Raw genomic sequence first — 19,352 nt, 5'->3', positions numbered from 1 at the left:
CCCGGGCACAGAGGTCCCGGCGCCTCTCCGCGGACTGCGGGCCTCGGCCTCGGGGAGACCCCGGGAGTCCCCGGCGCTCGGACTCGGCCTCCGCCCTCCGTCAGGGGCCCGATATCACCGGCACAGCCCGTCGCCCGCGGAGGCCGGGCCTGAGCCTTGTCCCGTGTCTCGCGCTCGGGGGACGCCAGCTGCTGAGCCAGCGCCTGCCGTGGGAATGGCCGCTGTGTCCTGGGGAGCAGGCCGGGGCTCCGTGCCCTCACTGCCGGCAGATCGGGAGGATTTGGGCGGTTTCCTGGCGCAGACAGCTGCGGCGCTGAGCACGCGGCGGGGCCGGGCCGGTGTGACTGGCGGACTTCTGCCGCTGCCGCGGGAGCCTTCACCCCCGGCCGCCCCGGGGCTCGGCTGAGCGTCGGCCCAGGAACCAGGAGGTCACGGTTCCATGCCCGGTCAGAGCTCACACCCAGGTTGCGGGCTCGGTGCCCAGTGTGGGGCGTGCAGGCAGCCGATCAATGACTTTTTAAGAGAATTAGATGGGATCCGCCAGCTGAATAACCGCAGAATTTAATCAGGAGCCACCCGTGGGCGCGGGGAAGGGAGGCCCGCGCTGGCCTTGTTGGGGACGGGCCTCCTCCCGGCAGGGTTTGGGCTTCCAGGCCTCGCTCCCCGACTCTGCCTCCCGCCCCCACGGCAGAGGCGAATCCAAAGGGCCTTTCAAAGACCTCGAGACAGGAAAGCAGAGGGGCCGGCAGTGGCCACTCCATCTCATTTCCTCCCGCCCCTCCATCCACCATCCACCCTCCATCCACCCTCCACCCTCCATCCACCCTCCACCCTCCATCCACCATCCACCCTCCATCCACCCTCCATCCACCCTCCACCCTCCATCCACCCTCCACCCTCCATCCACCCTCCATCCACCATCCACCCTCCACCCTCCACCCTCCATCCACCATCCACCATCCACCCTCCATCCACCCTCCACCCTCCATCCACCCTCCACCCTCCATCCACCCTCCACCCTCCATCCACCATCCACCCTCCATCCACCCTCCACCCTCCATCCACCCTCCACCCTCCATCCACCCTCCACCCTCCATCCACCCTCCACCCTCCATCCACCATCCACCCTCCATCCACCCTCCACCCTCCATCCACCATCCACCCTCCATCCACCATCCACCCTCCACCCTCCATCCTCCATCCACCCTCCATCCTCCATCCACCCTCCATCCACCATCGCCAAGGCCCCGAACGCGGGGGAACCACTCACGTGCACTGTGGGAGGCGGGGAGCGGGCGCCACGGCGGCCACTTCAGCTCCTAGCGCCGGGCTGCCCCGTCTCCTCAGGTCCCGTGGTCTCGGGGCCACAGGCACGAAGTGGGTACACATCGGCGCGAAGGGTGCTTGTCCCAGGCTGGGAGGGGTCAGCGCCCCGACGTTCACATGAACACGGAGGACGGCGAGGCGCGTGTGCAGCCGGAGGACACAGGAGAGCGAGAGCCGTGCTGCGGTCTCTCCTTCTCTCACCTGAGACTCCAACTGAAAGAGCTATTTTCTCACGCCCGCCCCCCCCCAGCCCCAAAGCCTCTGGGCCGCCCGCCCTGGCCGGCTCCCTCTGCACCAGCAAACGCCTCCGGAAACGTCCTCTTAATGAAACCCTGTCCTTCCTGCCACTCGAATAGTCTCTGAATTAAGTGGCCTGGGCCCCTCTGGGCTGCTCCCTTTCTCCCTGATGTCCCTCAACTCTCACGGGACACAAACCCAGAGGATCGGCTCTTAGCAGCGGAGCCAGGGGCGGCCTCGGCTCGTACAGCGTCTGGGAGACGGACGGGCGTCAGGAAGGATGGAGGCCGCAGCCTCACGGCTCCCCTGGGGGCACCATCAGGTCCTCTTCCACCGACCGGGCGGGCGGGAACCCTTTCCTGCCGAGGGCCATGTGGCTGCGATCACGCCATTTGCTGGTGGAATTCACTTGCTGTTTCTGTGCCGTGAGGAGAGCCCGGGATTGACTGGATTTGGAGTCCCGCCCGCGGCTGCCGGGGCAGGGCCGGACCCGGTGGCTTCAGGAGCGCTCCTTCCCGATCCCTGATTCTGAGGACGCCCTTGTCCACACGGGCTGTGCACCAATCACCCCTCACCATCACTTCCCACACCTCCCTCCCTCGCCCAGCCCTGCCCCCTGCTTCCTCCCCTTCTTTCCTGAACCGACCGAGTGCCTGCTGCCTTCGGGCACTACATACACCCTACACGTGCAAGTGCCTGCTGCCTGTGGGTGCTACATACATCCTACACGTGCAAGTGCCTGCTGCCCGCGGGTGCTACATACATCCTACACGTGCAAGTGCCTGCTGCCCGCGGACACTACATACATCCTACACGTGCAAGTGCCTCCTGCCCACGGACACTACATACACCCTACACGTGCAAGTGCCTCCTGCCCACGGACACTACATACATCCTACACGTGCAAGTGCCTGCTGCCTGCGGACACTACATACATCCTACACGTGCAAGTGCCTGCTGCCTGCGGACACTACATACATCCTACACGTGCAAGTGCCTGCTGCTCGCGGGTGCTACATACATCCTACACGTGCAAATGCCTGCTGCCTGTGGGTGCTACATACATCCTACACGTGCAAGTGCCTGCTGCCCGCGGACACTACATACATCCTACACGTGCAAGTGCCTGCTGCCTGCGGACACTACATACATCCTACACGTGCAAGTGCCTGCTGCCTGTGGACGCTGCACCAACCCTAGATGTGCAGAGAGGGCTACGCTGGCCTCAGGGAGCGTCTGTCGCATTGTTGGCATGGTCTGACCTCTCTAAACAAGTAATGCTGATGTAAGAGGTACATGTTGTACTTGAGGTACTTACAGAATAACACCCAGGCTCACAAATAGCATGGAGGGCCCGGCCTGTGTGGCTCAGTGGTTGAACATAGGCCCATGAACCAGGAGGTCACGGTTCGATTCCCCTCAGGGCACGGGCCTGGGTTGCAGACTTGACCCCCAGTGTGGAGCGTGCAGGAGGCAGCCGATCCATGATTCTCTCATCATTGATGTTTCTATCTCTCTCTCTCCCTTCCTCTCTGAAATCAATAAAAATATATTCAAAACTATAACAACATGGAGTGACTGTGACCTTATGTGGCTAAGCCTTGACCTTTAAATCAGTCCAGACCACACAGACACCCCGGGAGGGAGACGGGCAGCGAGCCCCGAGCTCTGCTAAGTCATGGCTGTGGGACTGTCTCAAGGAGGCGGCGGCCATTCTGCTGAAACAGAAAACAAACGATTCCCCGCACAGAGTCTGAGGAATGTGTGAGCAATGCCCGCCCCGTCCTGCTGGGCCGAGATGTGGGCCGGCCGACGCTGCGGGAACCATCGATCCGCTCTGACGTCAATATGTGGACGTGATCACAGGACAAAGAAGACCCGGAATCACCGTCCAGAGGTTTGGGCTGCGGCCGGGAACGGACACAGCTGGACACACATGTGCAGAACACTGCGTGTGAGCCATGAGCCGACGGGAGCCCTGACCGCTTTGCTCCTCATTAACCGTCGTCGGCAGAAGGAAGATGACGACAAACGCGAAGGACGATGACGGAAGGAGCCTTGTTGTTTATTCAGCAAAGCTCAGTTCACCAAACACACCAGCGAGCCGTCCGCAAGCGGCACATCAGCCCGCGTGGCACGAAGCTGCCCGACAGCCGCGCCTCCTGCCGAGAGCACGCGTGGGCGTCGCTCACGCTCACGGCCTCGCCCGCAGGCACGGCCAGGCGCTCTGCCTCCGGGAAACGCTGTCTTTGGAGAGGGGCCGCTGACGACAAAGCGGAGAATGGCTTAGAGTGAGATTTACGGAATCGGGCTCTTCCCACAAACCGAGCGGCCTGGCCCTCCGGGTGATTGACAGGCGTGGTCCGGGTCAGCGCTCCTGGCCGGGGGGGCCGGCCGAGGGCTCGCCCTCCTCCCCGGCCCCGTGGCCCCGCTGGCTGGGGATGGCGGGGAGCACGCGGGTCGTCCGCAGGGGCTCTCCGGACAGAACTGGGGGGAGAGAGAAGGAGATACGTCAAAGCCGCTTCTCTCAGAGTCTCCTGGGAGCGGTGGCCGGAGACACACGTGTTATTTCTTGTCTTTTTTTAATAGATTTTTATTGATCTCAGGGAGGAAGGGAGAAGGAGAGAGAGAAACATCAATGACGAGAGAGAATCACTGATCGGCTGCCTCCTGCACGGCCCCTACTGGGAACCGAGCCCACGACCCGGGCCTGTGCCCTGGACCAGAATCAAACCCAGGACCCCTGAGTCCACAGGCCGGCGCCCTATCCACTGAGCCACACCGGCCAGGGCTGAGGGGTCATTTGTTAGGGGTGAGGGCATGTCTTGGGGGAGCCAGACCGCACACACCGACGTCTGTTCAGACAGAGGCTGGTTCCTGCTTAGCGACAAGGTCACAAGAGTGGCCCGACTTTCCTTCGGTGACTGAGTTCCCGGCGCAGAAAACGCTCACGGGCACAGAGCATGTGCACGTATGTGTGTGCGTGTGTGCATGTGTGTGCCTGTCTGTGTGCAAGGGCAGAGGAGCCGGAGCTAAGGCAGAGACCTCGCTCTCGGCGGCTCACGGGGGACTTGGGCGGAGCCCACCACCTCTCCCTCTCCTTCCGCTAAATGACGGGGTGGCACCAAGACCCCGGTCACTATCACCCCGAGGGTTCCAGAAGCTTCGATGGGTTCCCTCCCCACTGGGTCGGGGCACAGAGGACATTTCCTCGGGAAAACGGTTGCCGAGGTTTGACCTTCTCATCTCACTTACTTCTCCCAGCAGCGCAGCAGGCTGGCCTGTCCCAGGCTCAGGGGAGACGGACGCCCAGAAAGAGGGAGGGCAGCTCTGACTTCACTCACCCTCTGCAGCCCAGAGGAGCGGAGGGGGCATGTGTGCACGTGTGTGCATGTGTGTGTGTGCGTGTGCGTGTGCCTGGGCGTGTGTTATAACAGGGTGGCTGGGCTGGGCTGGGGAGGAAGGAGGACACGAAGGCCCAGGAAGCCCGCTTGTGTTGGGAGCAGCTGCCCGTAGACTGAGCTGTGCTCCTGGAGCTGCTCTGCACCCCGTAAGGCCGCTGAGCGAGACCTCAGTCTCCCCGTCCGCACAATGGGAACAGGGGAGACCTGCCTCCGACACGGAGTTGCTGGGTGCAGCCGGTCAGGCGGAATGAAGTGAACTAGAAGAGGGCGTTCTGCCCAGAAAAGGCGGGGGCCTGCCAGCGGGCCGCGGCAGAACAAAGCCTTCCACGCAAGACTTATTGTTCCGAGGCAGAGCTTCCGTGGGTCCGTGAGGGCATGGAAAGTTCAAGGGAGGGTGCACAGCTGCTGGTTGAGAGGGTCTTTGTGTAACATAGGAAATTAATCGTTTAATGTATAACTCAGCTCAGATGATCTCATAGGCATGCCTGTTTACCATTGTCACTTGCTGCACTCCCCAAACAAAAGCCATGAGGGCCTTGGAGGTTCTGCTACACGCCTGAGCGAGCGGTCGCCCTCTGCTTCTCTAGCTCAATCCTGCAGGCCGAGCTCATCTCAGCGTCACCGCTCACCTGCAGACCCACCTGCACTGGGTGTGTGGCCCGGAATCGACTTTATCACCAGCACCCGGGCGGCACTTGCAAACACAAGCACAAGGTCCCTGCTGGAGGGAGCCGATGGGCATTCATATTGTGAGACGCCTGGTGTAAATAGAACCGGAATCGGTAACGGCAACGCCACCCCGACGAGAGCGTCCCCCCTGCCGGGCGGTGGGGCCTGGGCGCAGGGCAGACACTCATCACAGGAGAGCACATGCCGAGGGCCGTCCCAGGAGCAGGATGGGAAGCCCCTTCTGATCACGCGGGACAGTCACAGCAACACAAACAGAGCAAAACATGCTCTGGCTTCTACAGTCCACAGAAGGCGCCGGAGGGAAGGGGCGGCCTGTTAACAGGCCGTGAGGACCGGCTCCATTCCCTGCCCGCCCTCCCCGCCCCCTTTACAGCGAAAGTGAGTGAAGTAACAGCCAGCTGCCCCCGGACCTGTGGGCACCGCAGTGGAGGCGGAGGCGGGGGTGGGACACTTACATTTCTGGTCGGCCAGGGGGGCCAGGCTGCTCCGGGCGAAGGGCAAGTCCCTGATCGTGGGTCTGTTTGGGGAGAGATGCGGGAAGCTTGGCCCTGGGGACAAACAGATTTGCATCAGTCACTTAAGACTCAACCAACGGCCAATGAGAAAACCAGCGGATAAGAGAACATAGCAGGAGAAACCAAGATGGCGGCATAGGTAAACACCGGAGTTTGCTGCCTCGAACAACCACTTCAAAAATACAACTAAAAGACGAACGGACATCACCCAGAACCACAGGAAGGCTGGCTGAGTGGAAGTTCTACAACTAGGAGGAACCGAGAATCAGAGGAGGCGCAGTGCTGAAGTAAAATACTAAGGTTCGGAGTGCACGCGGCGCGGGCTGGTGGCTGAGGGCGAGGTTGTCTGTTTCAATCCGGAGGGAGCCTCAGACTCTGAGCTCCAGATCCGGGCGAGTCTCTAGGGACCCAGACTCAAACGGGAGAAGCAGGACTGTCTGGCTACGGTCCCTCCGAGGTTTGCAGCGGTTGCTGGGACAGAGAGGCAGAGCCCCTGGGGACGGACTGAGAGCAGCCATAACTGCTCCCTCCTCCGCCCTGTTGATCCCGTGGGACCCGCCCCACCCAAGCCCTGCACAGAGGCATTTGCCGGATAGCCTCAGGCAAAAGCTAGATTAGCACCTCCCTAGAGGACACAAGTTCTTCCACTGCAGACACAGCTGATTATCACAGCCAGTCGGCCTGGAGGTCAAATCCCTCTAGTATTAACTACAACAATCAAGGCTTAACTACAACAAGACTGTGCACAAAGCCCACTAGGGTGTGTACCAAGAAAGTGTAAAAAATGCAGAGACAAAGAAACAGGACAAAACTATCAAGGGAGGATATTAAGTTCAGAACCATACTTTTGAGGTCTCTCAAGAGGCTTCTAGAGTCTGTCGATAAACTTGATGAGATGTACAGGAAATCTAATGAGACCCTCGATGGTGTGATAAAGGACCATCTAGAAAGTATGCATACACTGACTGAAATAAAGAATATTATACGGACTCCCAACAGCAGACCAGAGGAGCGCAAGAATCAAGTCAAAGATTTGAAATGCGAAGAAGCGAGAAACACCCAACCGGAAAAGCAAAATGAAAAAAGAATCCGAAAATACGAAGATAGTGTAAGGAGCCTCTGGGACAGCTTCAAACGTACCAACATCAGAATTATAGGGGTGCCAGAAGAAGAGAGAGAGCAAGATATTGAAAACCTATTTGAAGAAATAATGACAGAAAACTTCCCCCACCTGGTGAAAGAAATAGACTTACAGGTCCAGGAAGCGCAGAGAACCCCAAACAAAAGGAATCCAAAGAGGACCACACCAAGACACATGATCATTAAAATGCCAAGAGCAAAAGACAAAGAGAGAATCTTAAAAGCAGCAAGAGAAAGAAAGTCAGTTACCTACAAGGGAATACCCATACGACTGTCAGCTGATTTCTCAACAGAAACCATGCAGGCCAGAAGGGAGTGGCAAGAAATATTCAAAGTGATGAATGCCAAGAACCTACAACCAAGATTACTTTATCCAGCAAAGCTATCATTCAGAATTGAAGGTCAGATAAAGAGCTTCACAGATAAGAAAAAGCTAAAGGAGTTCATCACCACCAAACCAGTATTATATGAAATGCTGAAAGGTACCCTTTAAGAAGAGGAAGAAGAAGAAAAAGGTAAAGATACAAATTATGAACAACAAATACGCATCTATCAACAAGTGAATCTAAGAATCAAGTGAATAAATAACCTGATGAACAGAATGAAGTGGTGATTATAATAGAATCAGGGACATAGAAAGGGAATGGACTGACTATTCTTGGGGGGAAAGGGGTGTGGGAGATGCGGGAAGAGACTGGACAAAAATCGTGCACCTATGGATGAGGACAGTGGGTGGGGAGTGAGGGCGGAGGGTGGGGTGGGAGCTGGAAGGAGGGGAGTTATGGGGGGAAAAAAAGAGGAACCAATGTAATCTGAGCAATAAAGATTTAATAAAAAAAAGAAAAAAAAGAGAACATAGCAGCTGTTAGAGAGCATCCAAACGTTGGTACGTTTGAAGCTCCTTACACCATGTAAGATGCTAACAACAACGACATCGTAATAACAACAGCCACGCTGGGCTGAATGTCTGTCGTATGCCAGTCACCGTTTAAATGAAAGGAGAAGATATCAAAAGTCATTTCTGGGGTGAACTAGTCTAAATAAACGTTGTGAGCAGGTGCGCTGGCCGCCACCTGTACAACGTAAAGGTCGGAGAATTCACCGGGGGAACGTGTCCCGCGAGTCCGGGGGCCGGTGGCCCGGGCAGCCGCCGAGCAGCGCCACCCGACGAAGGTGGGACGAGCCTCCAGCTCCCTGGTGGGCGCCCACCATCCTGTCTTTATCCCTGAGGACCCCGCGGGGCAAACAGCTTCAAAGCCGCGATTAAAACGACAAACCAACCAACCAGTGAGGAAAACCCTCCTGCGGAGAGTCACAGTAAAACCGGTGTCAGCTCGTCTGTCATGGACGTTGGAGCAGAAGTTTGCAGAAACCAGACCTGAGATAACGGTGACGGCGGACCCTGTTTGTGAAGGGCTGACCGTTGTTGGAAAGTGGGCTCCGTGCGGGGGCGTGATCGCCTGTGACCCTGGCAGCCACCCCCACTCCCCCCTCCTGGGAGGCAGCGCTGTCACCATCACCATCACCACAGACACTGTCCTGGGGACCCCTCACAGTGCCCGAGGCCACACCCGGAAGGGACAGAGCCGGCTCCCACTCAGGTCTGCCTGACCCTAAGACTCAAGCTCTCCCTCCTCCCCGGGAGCCAGGGCAGTATCGGGGTGGGGGGAGAGCGAGAGGGCGGGGGGCGGGGTGTGTGTGTGTGTGAGGGAGCAGGTCAGCGACCTGGCGGGCAGGCGGGCGGGTGGGGTCGGCTCCGCTGGGCAGGCAGCCTCCGGGAGGGCTCAGCTGTGGGGAGGGACAGGGTCCTAGAACGAGGAGCAGGAGAGGTTTTCCCGCTCACGTGGAGGGACCGAGTGAGGGAGGAGAATGACCATGAAAACACGGAGAGGAATTCTCTCGGCTGCTGGTGGGAGTGCCTGAGTCTGGAGCTCAGAGGGCAGGTGCCGGCAGGGCTCGCAGTGCATGTCGGAGAGATGGGCATCGGGCCCAGGAGGCTGTGGGCATCACACAGGCTGGAGGCTCTGAGAGCACCCTGGCTGGTGTGGCTCAGTGGGCAGAGCGCCGGCCTGCAGACTGAAGGGTCCCAGGTTCAATTCCAGTCAAGGGCGCATGCCCAGGTTGTGGGATCGATCCCCAGTGGGGGGCGTGCAGGAGGCAGCCGGTCCATGACTCTCATCATTGATGTCCACCCCCCTTCCTCTCTGAAATCAATAAAAGTATATTTTTTAAAAAGTGTCTGAGAGCAGACCTCCCTTCCTCGCCAGCTCTGTGACCTGGGCAGGAAGGCCAACCTCTCTCTGCCTCCCTCTGTTTATCTCTAGGACGGGGGGCGGGGGGAGGACGGGGACGGGGGGACGGGGGGGGGGGAGGACGGGGGAGGCTCCTGCTGGTTGCTGAGGGGGAAAGGCTAGCTCCTGCCCAGAGGAGGCTATGCAGGAAGGAGGCTGAGCAGGGGGGAGGCTGAGCAGGAGGGAGGCTGAGCAGGAAGGAGGCTGAGCAGGGGGGAGGCTGAGCAGGAGGGAGGCTGAGCAGGGGGGAGGCTGAGCAGGGGGGAGGCTGAGCAGGGGGGAGGCTGAGCAAAGTGGAGCTAGTCTTTTATGATGAACTATAAGCACGAGTCACAACTCCTAGGGAGGTTAGAGGTCAGAGGTCAGGGAGTCTTTTACTCCACCTGAGTTTTGAGCTGGTTTTTCAAGGATCATAGGAATCTGTCAAGCACACGGCTGCCGAAGGGAAAAGGAACACGCACACAGAGTGGGAAGGCGGGCTGTGGGGGACCCGGGAGACCTTGAAGAAACGGGGGAGAGTGGGGGGGCTCGGCAGGCGCAATGGCTGAGAAGCGGGGCGGCCAGTGCTGGGAGGCCGCTCCGCCCAGGAGACAGAGCCGGGGGGGTTACATGAGGGGCGCAGGTCGGACCCACACGGTGGCTTCAGAGCCCGTAGCCGCTGGAGATGCTGCCTCTCGATCCATTAGGGTGACAGACACTTAGTAACCTGTGATCTCGGGCTGGACAGGAGGCTGACATCACTGTGCTGTCAGACACACCATCCTCTTAGCAAATCCGCGTCCCTTAGAGCTCAGGCGCAGCTGCAGGGTCCTGAGAGCCTTCTCTCGTCGTGACTCAGTTGCCCGGAACGGCTGCTAGTTAGCGGCATCCAAAACCCGGGTGGAAACGTAAATGTCGACACAGGCTCACTGACTTAAGATTCCCTCGGAGACTTTGGCTTCTTCTCTGCTACTCTGCCATTCAACCCAGGACCTTGTAGTTACTTCAATGGGAAAATGAAGCAAATCCTCAAACCAAGTTTATTGAATTTCCTTTTCCCTCAAATGATATCAGAAGCTTTAGAAGGCACATGGAACAGAATCTTGGTTCTCTAGCCAATGCCCGCCCCCTCTTCTCTTTTAGAAACAAAAATCCAATTTTGGACGGAGAGTCACATGACCAGCTAAAGACAATTCCCCTCCTCCCTGGCAGCTAGGTGTGACTATGAGACTACAATTCCCTGCCTCCCTTGCAGCTAGGTGTGACCATGTGACTACAATTCCCCACCCCCTTGCAGCTAGGTGTGACCATGTGACTACAATTCCCTGCCTCCCTTGCAGCTAGGTGTGACTATGTGACTACAATTCCCTGCCTCCCTTGCAGCTAGGCGTGACCATGCGACTCAAGGTCTGACTACTGAGACCTAAGCAGATGTGTGGGACTTAATGGAAGATGACATCTGTGTGGGAGCTGAGTCAGCTGGGGACATCCTCCTCGTCCCTCCCCCCACTTCCTTCCTCCCGGGAAATGCTCTGAGGGACAGAAAAAAAAATCAATGACATTGAGGATGAGGGCGTTGAGTCACGGGAAGGGGCAGGAGGGAGTGGCGGCCTGTAACTGACTTGTGGGGCCTTGAACCGTAGGAGTGTGACCGCATTCCCTTCTACAGTGAACACACAGGCTTGGCCGTGCTCAGTTAGGTCTGCAATGGGATGGACCGTCTGATGTGAAAACAGTTGCACAGCCTGGTCCGCATGGCTCAGGGGTTGAACGTCTACCTATGAACCAGGAGGTCACAGTTTGATTCCTGGTCAGGGCACATGCCTGGGTTGTGGGCTAAATCCCCAGTAGGGGATGTGCAGGAGGCAGCCGATCCATGATTCTCTCTCATCTTTGATGTTTCTATCTCTCTCCCTCTCCCTTCCTCTCTGAAATAAAAAAAAAAAGAAAGAAAAAAAACAGTCACACAAACAAATGAACCCCTCAGGGCATGTCCCTGCCCCTCGGCTAAGAATCCTCCCAAGTGGAGAAGTCACTTTCCTGCTCTAAGGCTGGGTCCCCACAGGGCTGCTGGGAAGAGGAGACAGTGCTTTTACTTAGACTTGCTCTAGGGGAGGGAGGGGGTGGGGGGGGAGGGAGGGGGTGAAAAGCAGAATGTCCCACGGCCTGGAAACCTCGAATCCGGGGCCTCGGGAAGGAAGGTGACTGGGGCCCTCGGTGCCCTGGCCCCGCCCCGCAGGCTGGCCACCTGGTTCCTCCCAGAACCTGAGACAGGTCCCCGCGAGCGGCCAGGACCAGGAAGGGGGAGCCCACCTACCTGCTGGCGGCGTTTGCAGCTGCGGCAGGTGTGGAGGCCCCGCGACTTCCTGGTGCCGGGACCTGCCGGGGAGCAGCCTGCCCAGCAGCTTCTCGGTGGGGGGCCCCGGCCACGCCCTGGGGAGCCCCTGGCCAGAGTCGCCTCTCCAGGGGTCGGGCAGTGCCTGGCCGCCGGGCCTGTGGCCCAGTGAGTCCTGCTCGCTGCAGCTTTGCTGAGACCTGGGGGCCGCGTGCGGGGCGCCGGGGCCCGGGCCGGCGTGGGCAGCAGCCCCCTGGGAGGCCGTCCGCAGGGCCGCCGGCACGAGGGGCGGGAGGCTCTGGGCCCTGAGGGGCGGGAGCCCCTGCCGGGCTGGCGGCCTCTGCTCGGGCGGGGGGTGCTTGGAGCCCCCCGAGCTCCTGTGGTTCGAGTCCGCCCTGGGCACCTGCTCCTGGCAGCCGGTCTCCGCGCTGCCGTCGAAGGTGGCGATGATGTCGTCGACGCGAGAGGTGAGCACCCCGGGGTCCTCGGGGGCGGCCCGCTGCTCCTCCTTGCGGCCTCGGCCCCAGATCTGCCGGAGCACGTGGCCTCGGCCCTCCTTCCACGGGGGCCGGCCGCTGGGGGCGGGCAGGGCCCGGGCCGGCTCTGCTCTGGGCAGCAACAGGGAAAGATGGAGGTCAGGCGGTGCCGGCCGCGCCTCTCACCGGCCCGTCCAGCCTGCCGCCTGGGGGGCCATCTCGGTCCCCATACACCAGAGCCCCGACCCACCTCCAGGGCCGCGGTTCCAGTCGGGGCGCCGGGGGGCCCACAGCCCAAGGACCGGCCGTGTCCGGCGCACCGACCTCGTCTCCCTAGACCGGGGGTCCTCAAACTTTTTAAACAGGGGGCCAGTTCACTGTCCCTCAGGCCGTTGGAGGGCCGGACTAGAGTTTAAAAAAAACTGTGAACAAATTCCTATGCACACGGCACATATCTTATTTTGAAGTAAAAAAACAAAACGGGAACAAATACAATATTTGTATTTGCACGTGGCCCGTGGGCCGTAGTTTGAGGACCCCTGCCCTAGACTGTCAGATAAAACATGGCCGCAGCCAGCACGGCCACACCCGCCTGGTGTGAATGAATCAACATGACGCCTGTTTCTGCCAGGTTGACGGAAAGCGCATTTTGGGGTGCGCAGCCTTAGCGGCCACCTGACATCTGTGTGCCTGAGAAAGGGGAACTCGCTCTTCCGCAGAAGTGCCTCCTGGAGGCGTCCGATCTCCCGTCAGACACGTCTTAGCGACAGCCTCTCGATCCCGGGAGCCGTCCTTCCAGTCTCCCCTCCACCGTCCGCCCACCAGGACCCTGCTCTTTCCTCTCGGGGGTGGTGGGCATCGGTGGGGTGCAAGCTCCTGCCAGAGCTGAAGGCCAGGCGAGCTCCTGCTGCCCCGCGGGCGGGCGGGGGCCCGAGGGGCTGTGGCCCCGAGGCTGCCAGGGGCCCCGTGGCCCGGGCAGAGCCTGACACCGTCCGCTCCCGGCAGCTGCCGGTGGGCGCTGCGTGCGTGTCTCTGCTTCCCCTCCAGCTTTTCCTGAACTTCCTGTTGGAAATACTTCTTAACCAAGCGCACGGAGGGCACTGGGGGAGGCGCGTGGCCGGGCGGTGCTGCAGAAGAGGAAGCGTGAAGGCCGCGTGGCCGTGGGGGAAAGTGAGCGCCCGGCGCCCGGCTCGTCCCAGGGAGGAAAGGTCAGCCGCCGCTTCTGCTTCTGCTTCTCGGAAAGTTCAGTTCTGCTCTGCCGAGGCCACAGCGGACCGGCTGCTTTCTGGGGGGAGGGGACAGCGCAGACTGACCAGGCACAGGCCGTGAGCCCGACTGCAGTCCTCTTTCTGAAGAATTTGTTTCACCCTGACCGGTGTGGCTCAGTGGATAGAGCGTCGGCCTGCGGACTGAAGGGTCCCAGGTTCGATTCCGGTCAAGGGCATGTACCTTGGTTGCGGGCACATACCCAGTGGGGAGTGTGCAGGAGGCAGCTGATCCATGTTTCTCTCTCATCGATGTTTCTAACTCTCTATCCCTCTCCCTTCCTCTCTGTAAAAAATCAATAAAATATATTTTTTTTAAAAAAGAATATGTTTCTATTGATTCCAGGGAGGAAGGGGGAGGGAGAGAGACTCATGGATCGGCTGCCTCCTGCACACCCCCTATTAGGGACCAAGCCCACAACCTGGGCATGTGCCCTGGACTGGAATCAAACCCAGGACCCTCCAGTCTGCAGGCCCACGCTCTACCCACTGGGCCACACCGGCCAGGGCTGCAGCGGACTCTCTGGAGTGAGACGCTGGGATCTGGGATCGGGAAGCGTCACCCGCTCTGGCTGCAGGTCACAGAGCGCAGGGCTGGGTCTCCGCTCCCCTGGATGCGTTTCCTCCTCCTCCTCTCACCTCCTCAGAGGCTTTTTGGAAAACTGAACGTACTTCTGGACGCCTCACGGGCCCAGAGGGCAGCCCAGGGGGCTGTGGAGATGTCCTCAAGCTCCTTCCATGGAACACGTCCTGTGCTAACTACGCTCCATCAGCATGTCCCACAGCCGCCGCCTCCTGCCACGGCTGGGACGGAGGCCCTGGGGCTCCACGGTGGGCCCCGAACCCGTGGGAGGGGGTCCTGTCAGTCTTTGGGGGAGTCCTGGGGCTAAAGTGATATTCGTAATAGCATCAGGAGCCCAGCGGGCATAGCGCCGTGGGTGAGCGTCAACCTGTGAACCAGGAGGTCAGGGTTCGATTCCCGGTCAGGGCACATGCCCGGTCATGGGCCCGATCCCCAGGGTGGGCGTGCAGGAGGCAGCCGATCGATGACTCTCTCTCATCATGGATGTTTCTCTCTCTCTCCCTCTCCCTTCCTCTCTGACATCAATAAAAACATATTTTAAAAAACAGTATTGAGAAGTGACTGTCTTTTTCACGGGCTGCTTTCTGCACCACGGGAGCGGGGCAGACGATGGCTGAGCGTGGGTCCTTGGCGCCGACCAAGACGTCAGCATCGAAGGACCTGCATCGCAAAGATCGTCATGTATCTCGACGGTGCCCAGGGAGGGGTGGCTTTCATCAGGCAGCGCCCGTGCGTGTGCGTTTTTTGACAGAACAGGCAGCGCTCAGAAGCGCGTCTACCACAGACTCAGCGTGGCCGCGTGTGTGGGAAAGACCTGGTGGCTGAGCCGGACGCTTCATGGGACGCCGTTCCGTGACTGACAGACACCCGCTGGCTCTCCAGAGGGGCCCGCATGGAGCTCCGAGAAACGCGCTGTGAGCCTGTCCCTTCGAGGTCAGCCATCGGCCGTCGCTGTGGCCGCTGACAGGGTCCAGCTGTCACAAACTGGGCCTCTGGACACCGCGACGGCGCCCTGCGAGCTCGGCCGCCTCCTGACACACGACAGCTTTCCCGACAGTTTCCGGGGTGAGGTGAACAAGCGCGACCTTTGAGAATTCTGTGACGCTGGAACTTTAATGAGAGGTTACTGATTGTGGAGAGAGGGGAGGAGAGAAGCGAGGGCCGCACTCACCTGGCCCCGCCGCGGGCGAGGAGCCGCACGCAGGCCGCGTGGCCGCAGTGCAGCGCGTAGGCCAGGGGCGCGCTCTCGTTGATGTCCCGCAGGCTGCTGTCCACGCCCAGGTCCAGCAGGGACCGCACGCACTCCGCCTTCCCGGCCGCCGCCGCCCAGTGCAGGGGTGTCCTGGACAACGGGAGGGAACGGCACAGGGAGCAGTGAGGGGCGAGCAGGACAGGGGCTGCGGGAAGCCTGTGCTCGTTAGCGTGGAGATGGCGCTCGTGTTGCGGGAAGTGGGGGCTCCCCTCTGGCCTGAGCGTTCCCACTCCGCCTTCCTGAGAACGTCCTGGAAGAGGAAGCTGTGGCTCAAAGCGGAGGACGGCGTTTGCTGTTGTGAATCCGCGAACGAGGGTACTTTCCATGGATCTTTGGGGGGGGGGGGGGGGACAGTAGCCTCTGAGCTGGGAAAGGGCCGGTTCCTCTGCCCGCCTGCCCCTCCCTCCCCACAAACACTTTCTCTCACTGGAAAGAGGGGAAGTCCGTGACTGCAGCTGCTGAAAGCACCGAACCCTCAGCCTTCTGAGAAATTCTACCGTAAACACAGGCCCACAGTTCCCACGCGAAGGGCAGCTGCGGGTGCGGAGTGAGGGCCACAGGGGCGGCCGGGCCGGGCCGAGGGCGCCGAGCGGAGCAGGAAGCCGCCCCCGGGGACCCGCTCGCCCTGAGCGCCTGCCTCCCTTCTGCCTCTCATCTCGGGTCCCACGTCCTCCGAGGCCAGGGGCCGGGTGTCCTCGCTCAGCCTGTGAGAGCAACACGGGAAGACTGTCCGGAGCTGGTTCTGGAAGGATTCCGGTGCAGGCGGCTCCCCAGCCCGCCTCGCCCAAGGCCTGGCTTCCCTTCCGGCTGTTCCCTTTCTCCCTCGACTGCGGGCTGCCCCCCCTCCCCCATGGCCCGCCTGCTGGGACCCGCGCCCACCTGCCCCGGGACGGCCTGTGCACAGCAGGGAGACGGTCCTGTCTGAGTCGGCCCTCAGCCACCTCCGCTCTGAGGCTGCGGTGCAACCCGGAAGGTTCTGTCCCCAGGACTCAGGTGTCTCGTGTCCAAACGCAGAACAAGTGGCCGCTTAGCGCCTCCGTGAGCGGGTAAGAGCCACACGGCCTGGCGACCCTCGGCTCACGCTCAACGCTCTCGTGTCGGCGAATCATCCCATCCTCCCTGAGCGACGCCTCCCCACGCAGAGCTCAGCGGAGCATGGCCCCCGGGAGCCCCAGGGCGACAGTGGGGGCGCCTGTGGGAGGCTCTCTGCCCGGAGACAGGGGAGGGGCCACTCGCTGCCCATCACCAGGGGCCGAGGCTCCGCTTCCGGGACCTGCCCTGGCCCGCGGACACCTCTCTAACGATGGGGCTGCCAGGTCCCGCCGGGGCCTGAACACAAAGCCTCTATTGTGCTCCTGTCGGTGCCAACCCTGCTGCCTGATGACAACTCAGGAGGAAGGAAAACAAAACTCCTGTAAGAGCAGCTGCTCGCCAGCAGGGAGCTGAGCCACATGGCGCCTCTGGGCACGGAGGGCGTCCGGCAAACGCGGACAAGTGACAGCGCACCCTCCGCCTCTCCCTCCTCCCCACGCCCTTTCCTGCCCCGCGAGAGCAGTTCACGTCGTCCCTGCACATGTGTGAGCGTGGCCAGCAGGAGAGGGGGTCCAGCACACGTATGACCGTGGCCGGTAGGATAGGTGGTCCCAGCACACGTGTGACCGTGGCAGCAGGAGGGGTCAGTAGGGTCGCCCTAACCTTGAACGTGTGGAGAGGGTGGCAGCTCCAGCCCCTCCCGCCCCCGGTACCTGTCGTCCACGTCCAGAGCCTGCAGGTTGCACTCGGGGACGCGGGCCAGTTCGGTGATGATGTCGCTGAAGCCCGCGGCCGCGGCCATGTGCACGCATGTCTTCCCGCTCTCGTCGTCACAGTTGATGATGGACGGGCCCTGGTGGTGGCTCAGGATGATGGAGCACAGCAGCCTGTTCCCGCTCTGGGAGACGCAGAGGCCCCGATGCAGCCGCTGCCGCTCCGTCTGTGTCTCCCGCCTGTGGGTCTCCTGCCTGTGGGTCTCCCGCCTGTGGGTCTCCCCGCCTGTGGGTCTCCTGCCTGTGGGTCTCCCCGCCTGTGGTCTCCCCGCCTGTGGTCTCCCCGCCTGTGGGTCTCCTGCCTGTGGGTCTCCCCGCCTGTGGGTCTCCCGCCTGTGGGTCTCCCCGTCTGTGGGTCTCCCGCCTGTGGGTCTCCCCGCCTGTGGGTCTCCCGCCTGTGGGTCTCCCCGCCTGTGGGTCTCCCCGCCTGTGGGTCTCCCGCCTGTGGGTCTCCCCGCCTGTGGGTCTCCTGCCTGTGGGTCTCCCCGCCTGTGGGTCTCCCGCCTGTGGGTCTCCCCGCCTGTGGGTCTCCTGCCTGTGGGTCTCCCGCCTGTGGGTCTCCCCGCCTGTGGGTCCCCCCGCCTGTGGGTCTCCCGCCTGTGGGTCCCCCCGCCTGTGGGTCTCCTGCCTGTGGGTCTCCCCGCCTGTGGTCTCCCCGCCTGTGGGTCTCCCCGTCTGTGGGTCTCCTGCCTGTGGGTCTCCTGCCTGTGGGTCTCCCCGCCTGTGGGTCTCCCCGCCTGTGGTCTCCCCGCCTGTTTGATCCCTGGCCCCAGTTGGGGGGCGAGCGCGAGGCAATCAATGGATGTCTCTCTCTCCCCTCCCCCTCCCTTCCACTCTCTCTAAAATTCAATGGAAAGAATCCCCTCGAGTGAGGATTGAAAAATAAAGAACAGGGGTTCCCACCCCAAAGAGCCCAGCGCAGCAGGCATGGAGGGTCTGCTAGGGGCCCCGCCCGGCCCACCAGGTCCAGGTCAGCGGCTCTGAGAGAGCAGGTTGCACCCCATGGTCTGTAACGGCCCCTCTGCATCCTGGCAGGGTGTCCTCTTGACAGCAGATCCCCCCACATCCCCCAGTGGCAGGCTTGCTCTCCCGGGGGCACGGGTGGGGGCGGAGACCAGGTGAGTCTCCCTGTGTGAATGTAGGAACTGCCCCTGAGTGTGAGGCTGCAGTGGCCACCCGCTCCCGGGCCGACACGCAGGTCAGCAGGCCCTACCTGCACCGCCCAGTGCAGAGCCGTCTTGAAGTCCTTGTCCACCAGGGTGGGGTCGGCCCCCCGTCTCAGCAGGACCTGGGTGTGCTGAGGCTGGTTGTGGAAGGCCGCCCAGTGGAGGGGGGTCATTCCCTGGGAAACAAGATGGGGGGTGAGCAGGGCATGGGGTGTGGGGGTGGAGCCCCCTGTCGGCTCATTCCTCACATGGTTCGTCCAGCTCAGGTCCTGAGCGGCTTTGTGCTGCGGACACTTGGGAAGTGAGGGCAGCGAGACCCCTTCCCCACGGGACCGCCCTGTGGGCGCGGAAGACGGACAGCACGCGCCCACACGAGCCGAAGGGCCGCTGGGATCGCCGGATGCTAGAGACTCACGCAGAGCGCAGAGCGCAGAGCCCCGCGGAGGAGGGACCGGGCAGGGCTGAGCCGGGCGGGCAGGATGCGGCTGCCCGTGTCACCCGAGCTCCCTGCTGGCCCGAGGCCTGAGCGTCGTGTGCTATCCCCTCCACACCAGCTCTGGGTGAGTGACATGAAGTCACCACGTGTCCACCAAACTGTTTCCTCCGCCTCTAGGGCACCAGGCCACACTGCCCAGCCTTCCCACAGGCCCTGAGGCACGAGACCGAGTCCTGACCACGGACACGTGACCACGGCCACACGGCCATTGCCACGTAAGCGCAGCCACGAAGCCCCCCAAGCCGGCCCAGAACACCAAGCCCACGTGGCCCGCACACATCCCTCCTCCCTCCGTCAGCTGGAAGCTGGGAGAGCAGGCTGCAGAACGTGCTGGAACCTCCTGTTAACGAGCCCCAGGCCCCTGTCAGGTGGCACAGGGCCACTGCGCCCAC

General features: G+C 61.3%; 1 protein-coding gene across 5 annotated transcripts in view; it reads right to left on the bottom strand.

The window, feature by feature from the left end:
- Window positions 1-2,719: 2,719 nt before the first annotated feature.
- The window catches only part of ANKRD55 (ankyrin repeat domain 55), a 31,826-nt gene continuing 15,193 nt past the window's right edge, over window positions 2,720-19,352 (bottom strand). For 3 of the 5 annotated variants that reach the window (XM_070411729.1, XM_070411730.1, XM_070411733.1), the window contains 6 exons: window positions 18,512-18,640; window positions 17,239-17,423; window positions 15,413-15,583; window positions 11,900-12,525; window positions 6,113-6,205; window positions 2,720-4,050 (listed from right to left, as the gene is read on the bottom strand). In XM_070411729.1, the coding sequence (XP_070267830.1) occupies window positions 3,932-4,050; window positions 6,113-6,205; window positions 11,900-12,525; window positions 15,413-15,583; window positions 17,239-17,423; window positions 18,512-18,640 (1,323 nt within the window). In that variant the 3' untranslated portion in view covers window positions 2,720-3,931. Of the gene's footprint in view, window positions 4,051-6,112; window positions 6,206-10,256; window positions 10,586-11,899; window positions 12,526-15,412; window positions 15,584-17,238; window positions 17,424-18,511; window positions 18,641-19,352 lie in introns of those variants that run through there. The other 2 variants (XM_070411731.1, XM_070411732.1) reach the window with 2 other exon arrangements.

Source organism: Myotis yumanensis, unplaced genomic scaffold, assembly GCF_028538775.1.
Source record: "Myotis yumanensis isolate MYYU_CA2020_CCGP unplaced genomic scaffold, mMyoYum1.0.hap1 SCAF_4, whole genome shotgun sequence".
Classification (NCBI taxonomy): Eukaryota; Metazoa; Chordata; class Mammalia; order Chiroptera; family Vespertilionidae; genus Myotis; species Myotis yumanensis.
Note: the sequence above shows the minus strand (reverse complement) of the source record. Positions and strands in the feature narration are given on the sequence as shown.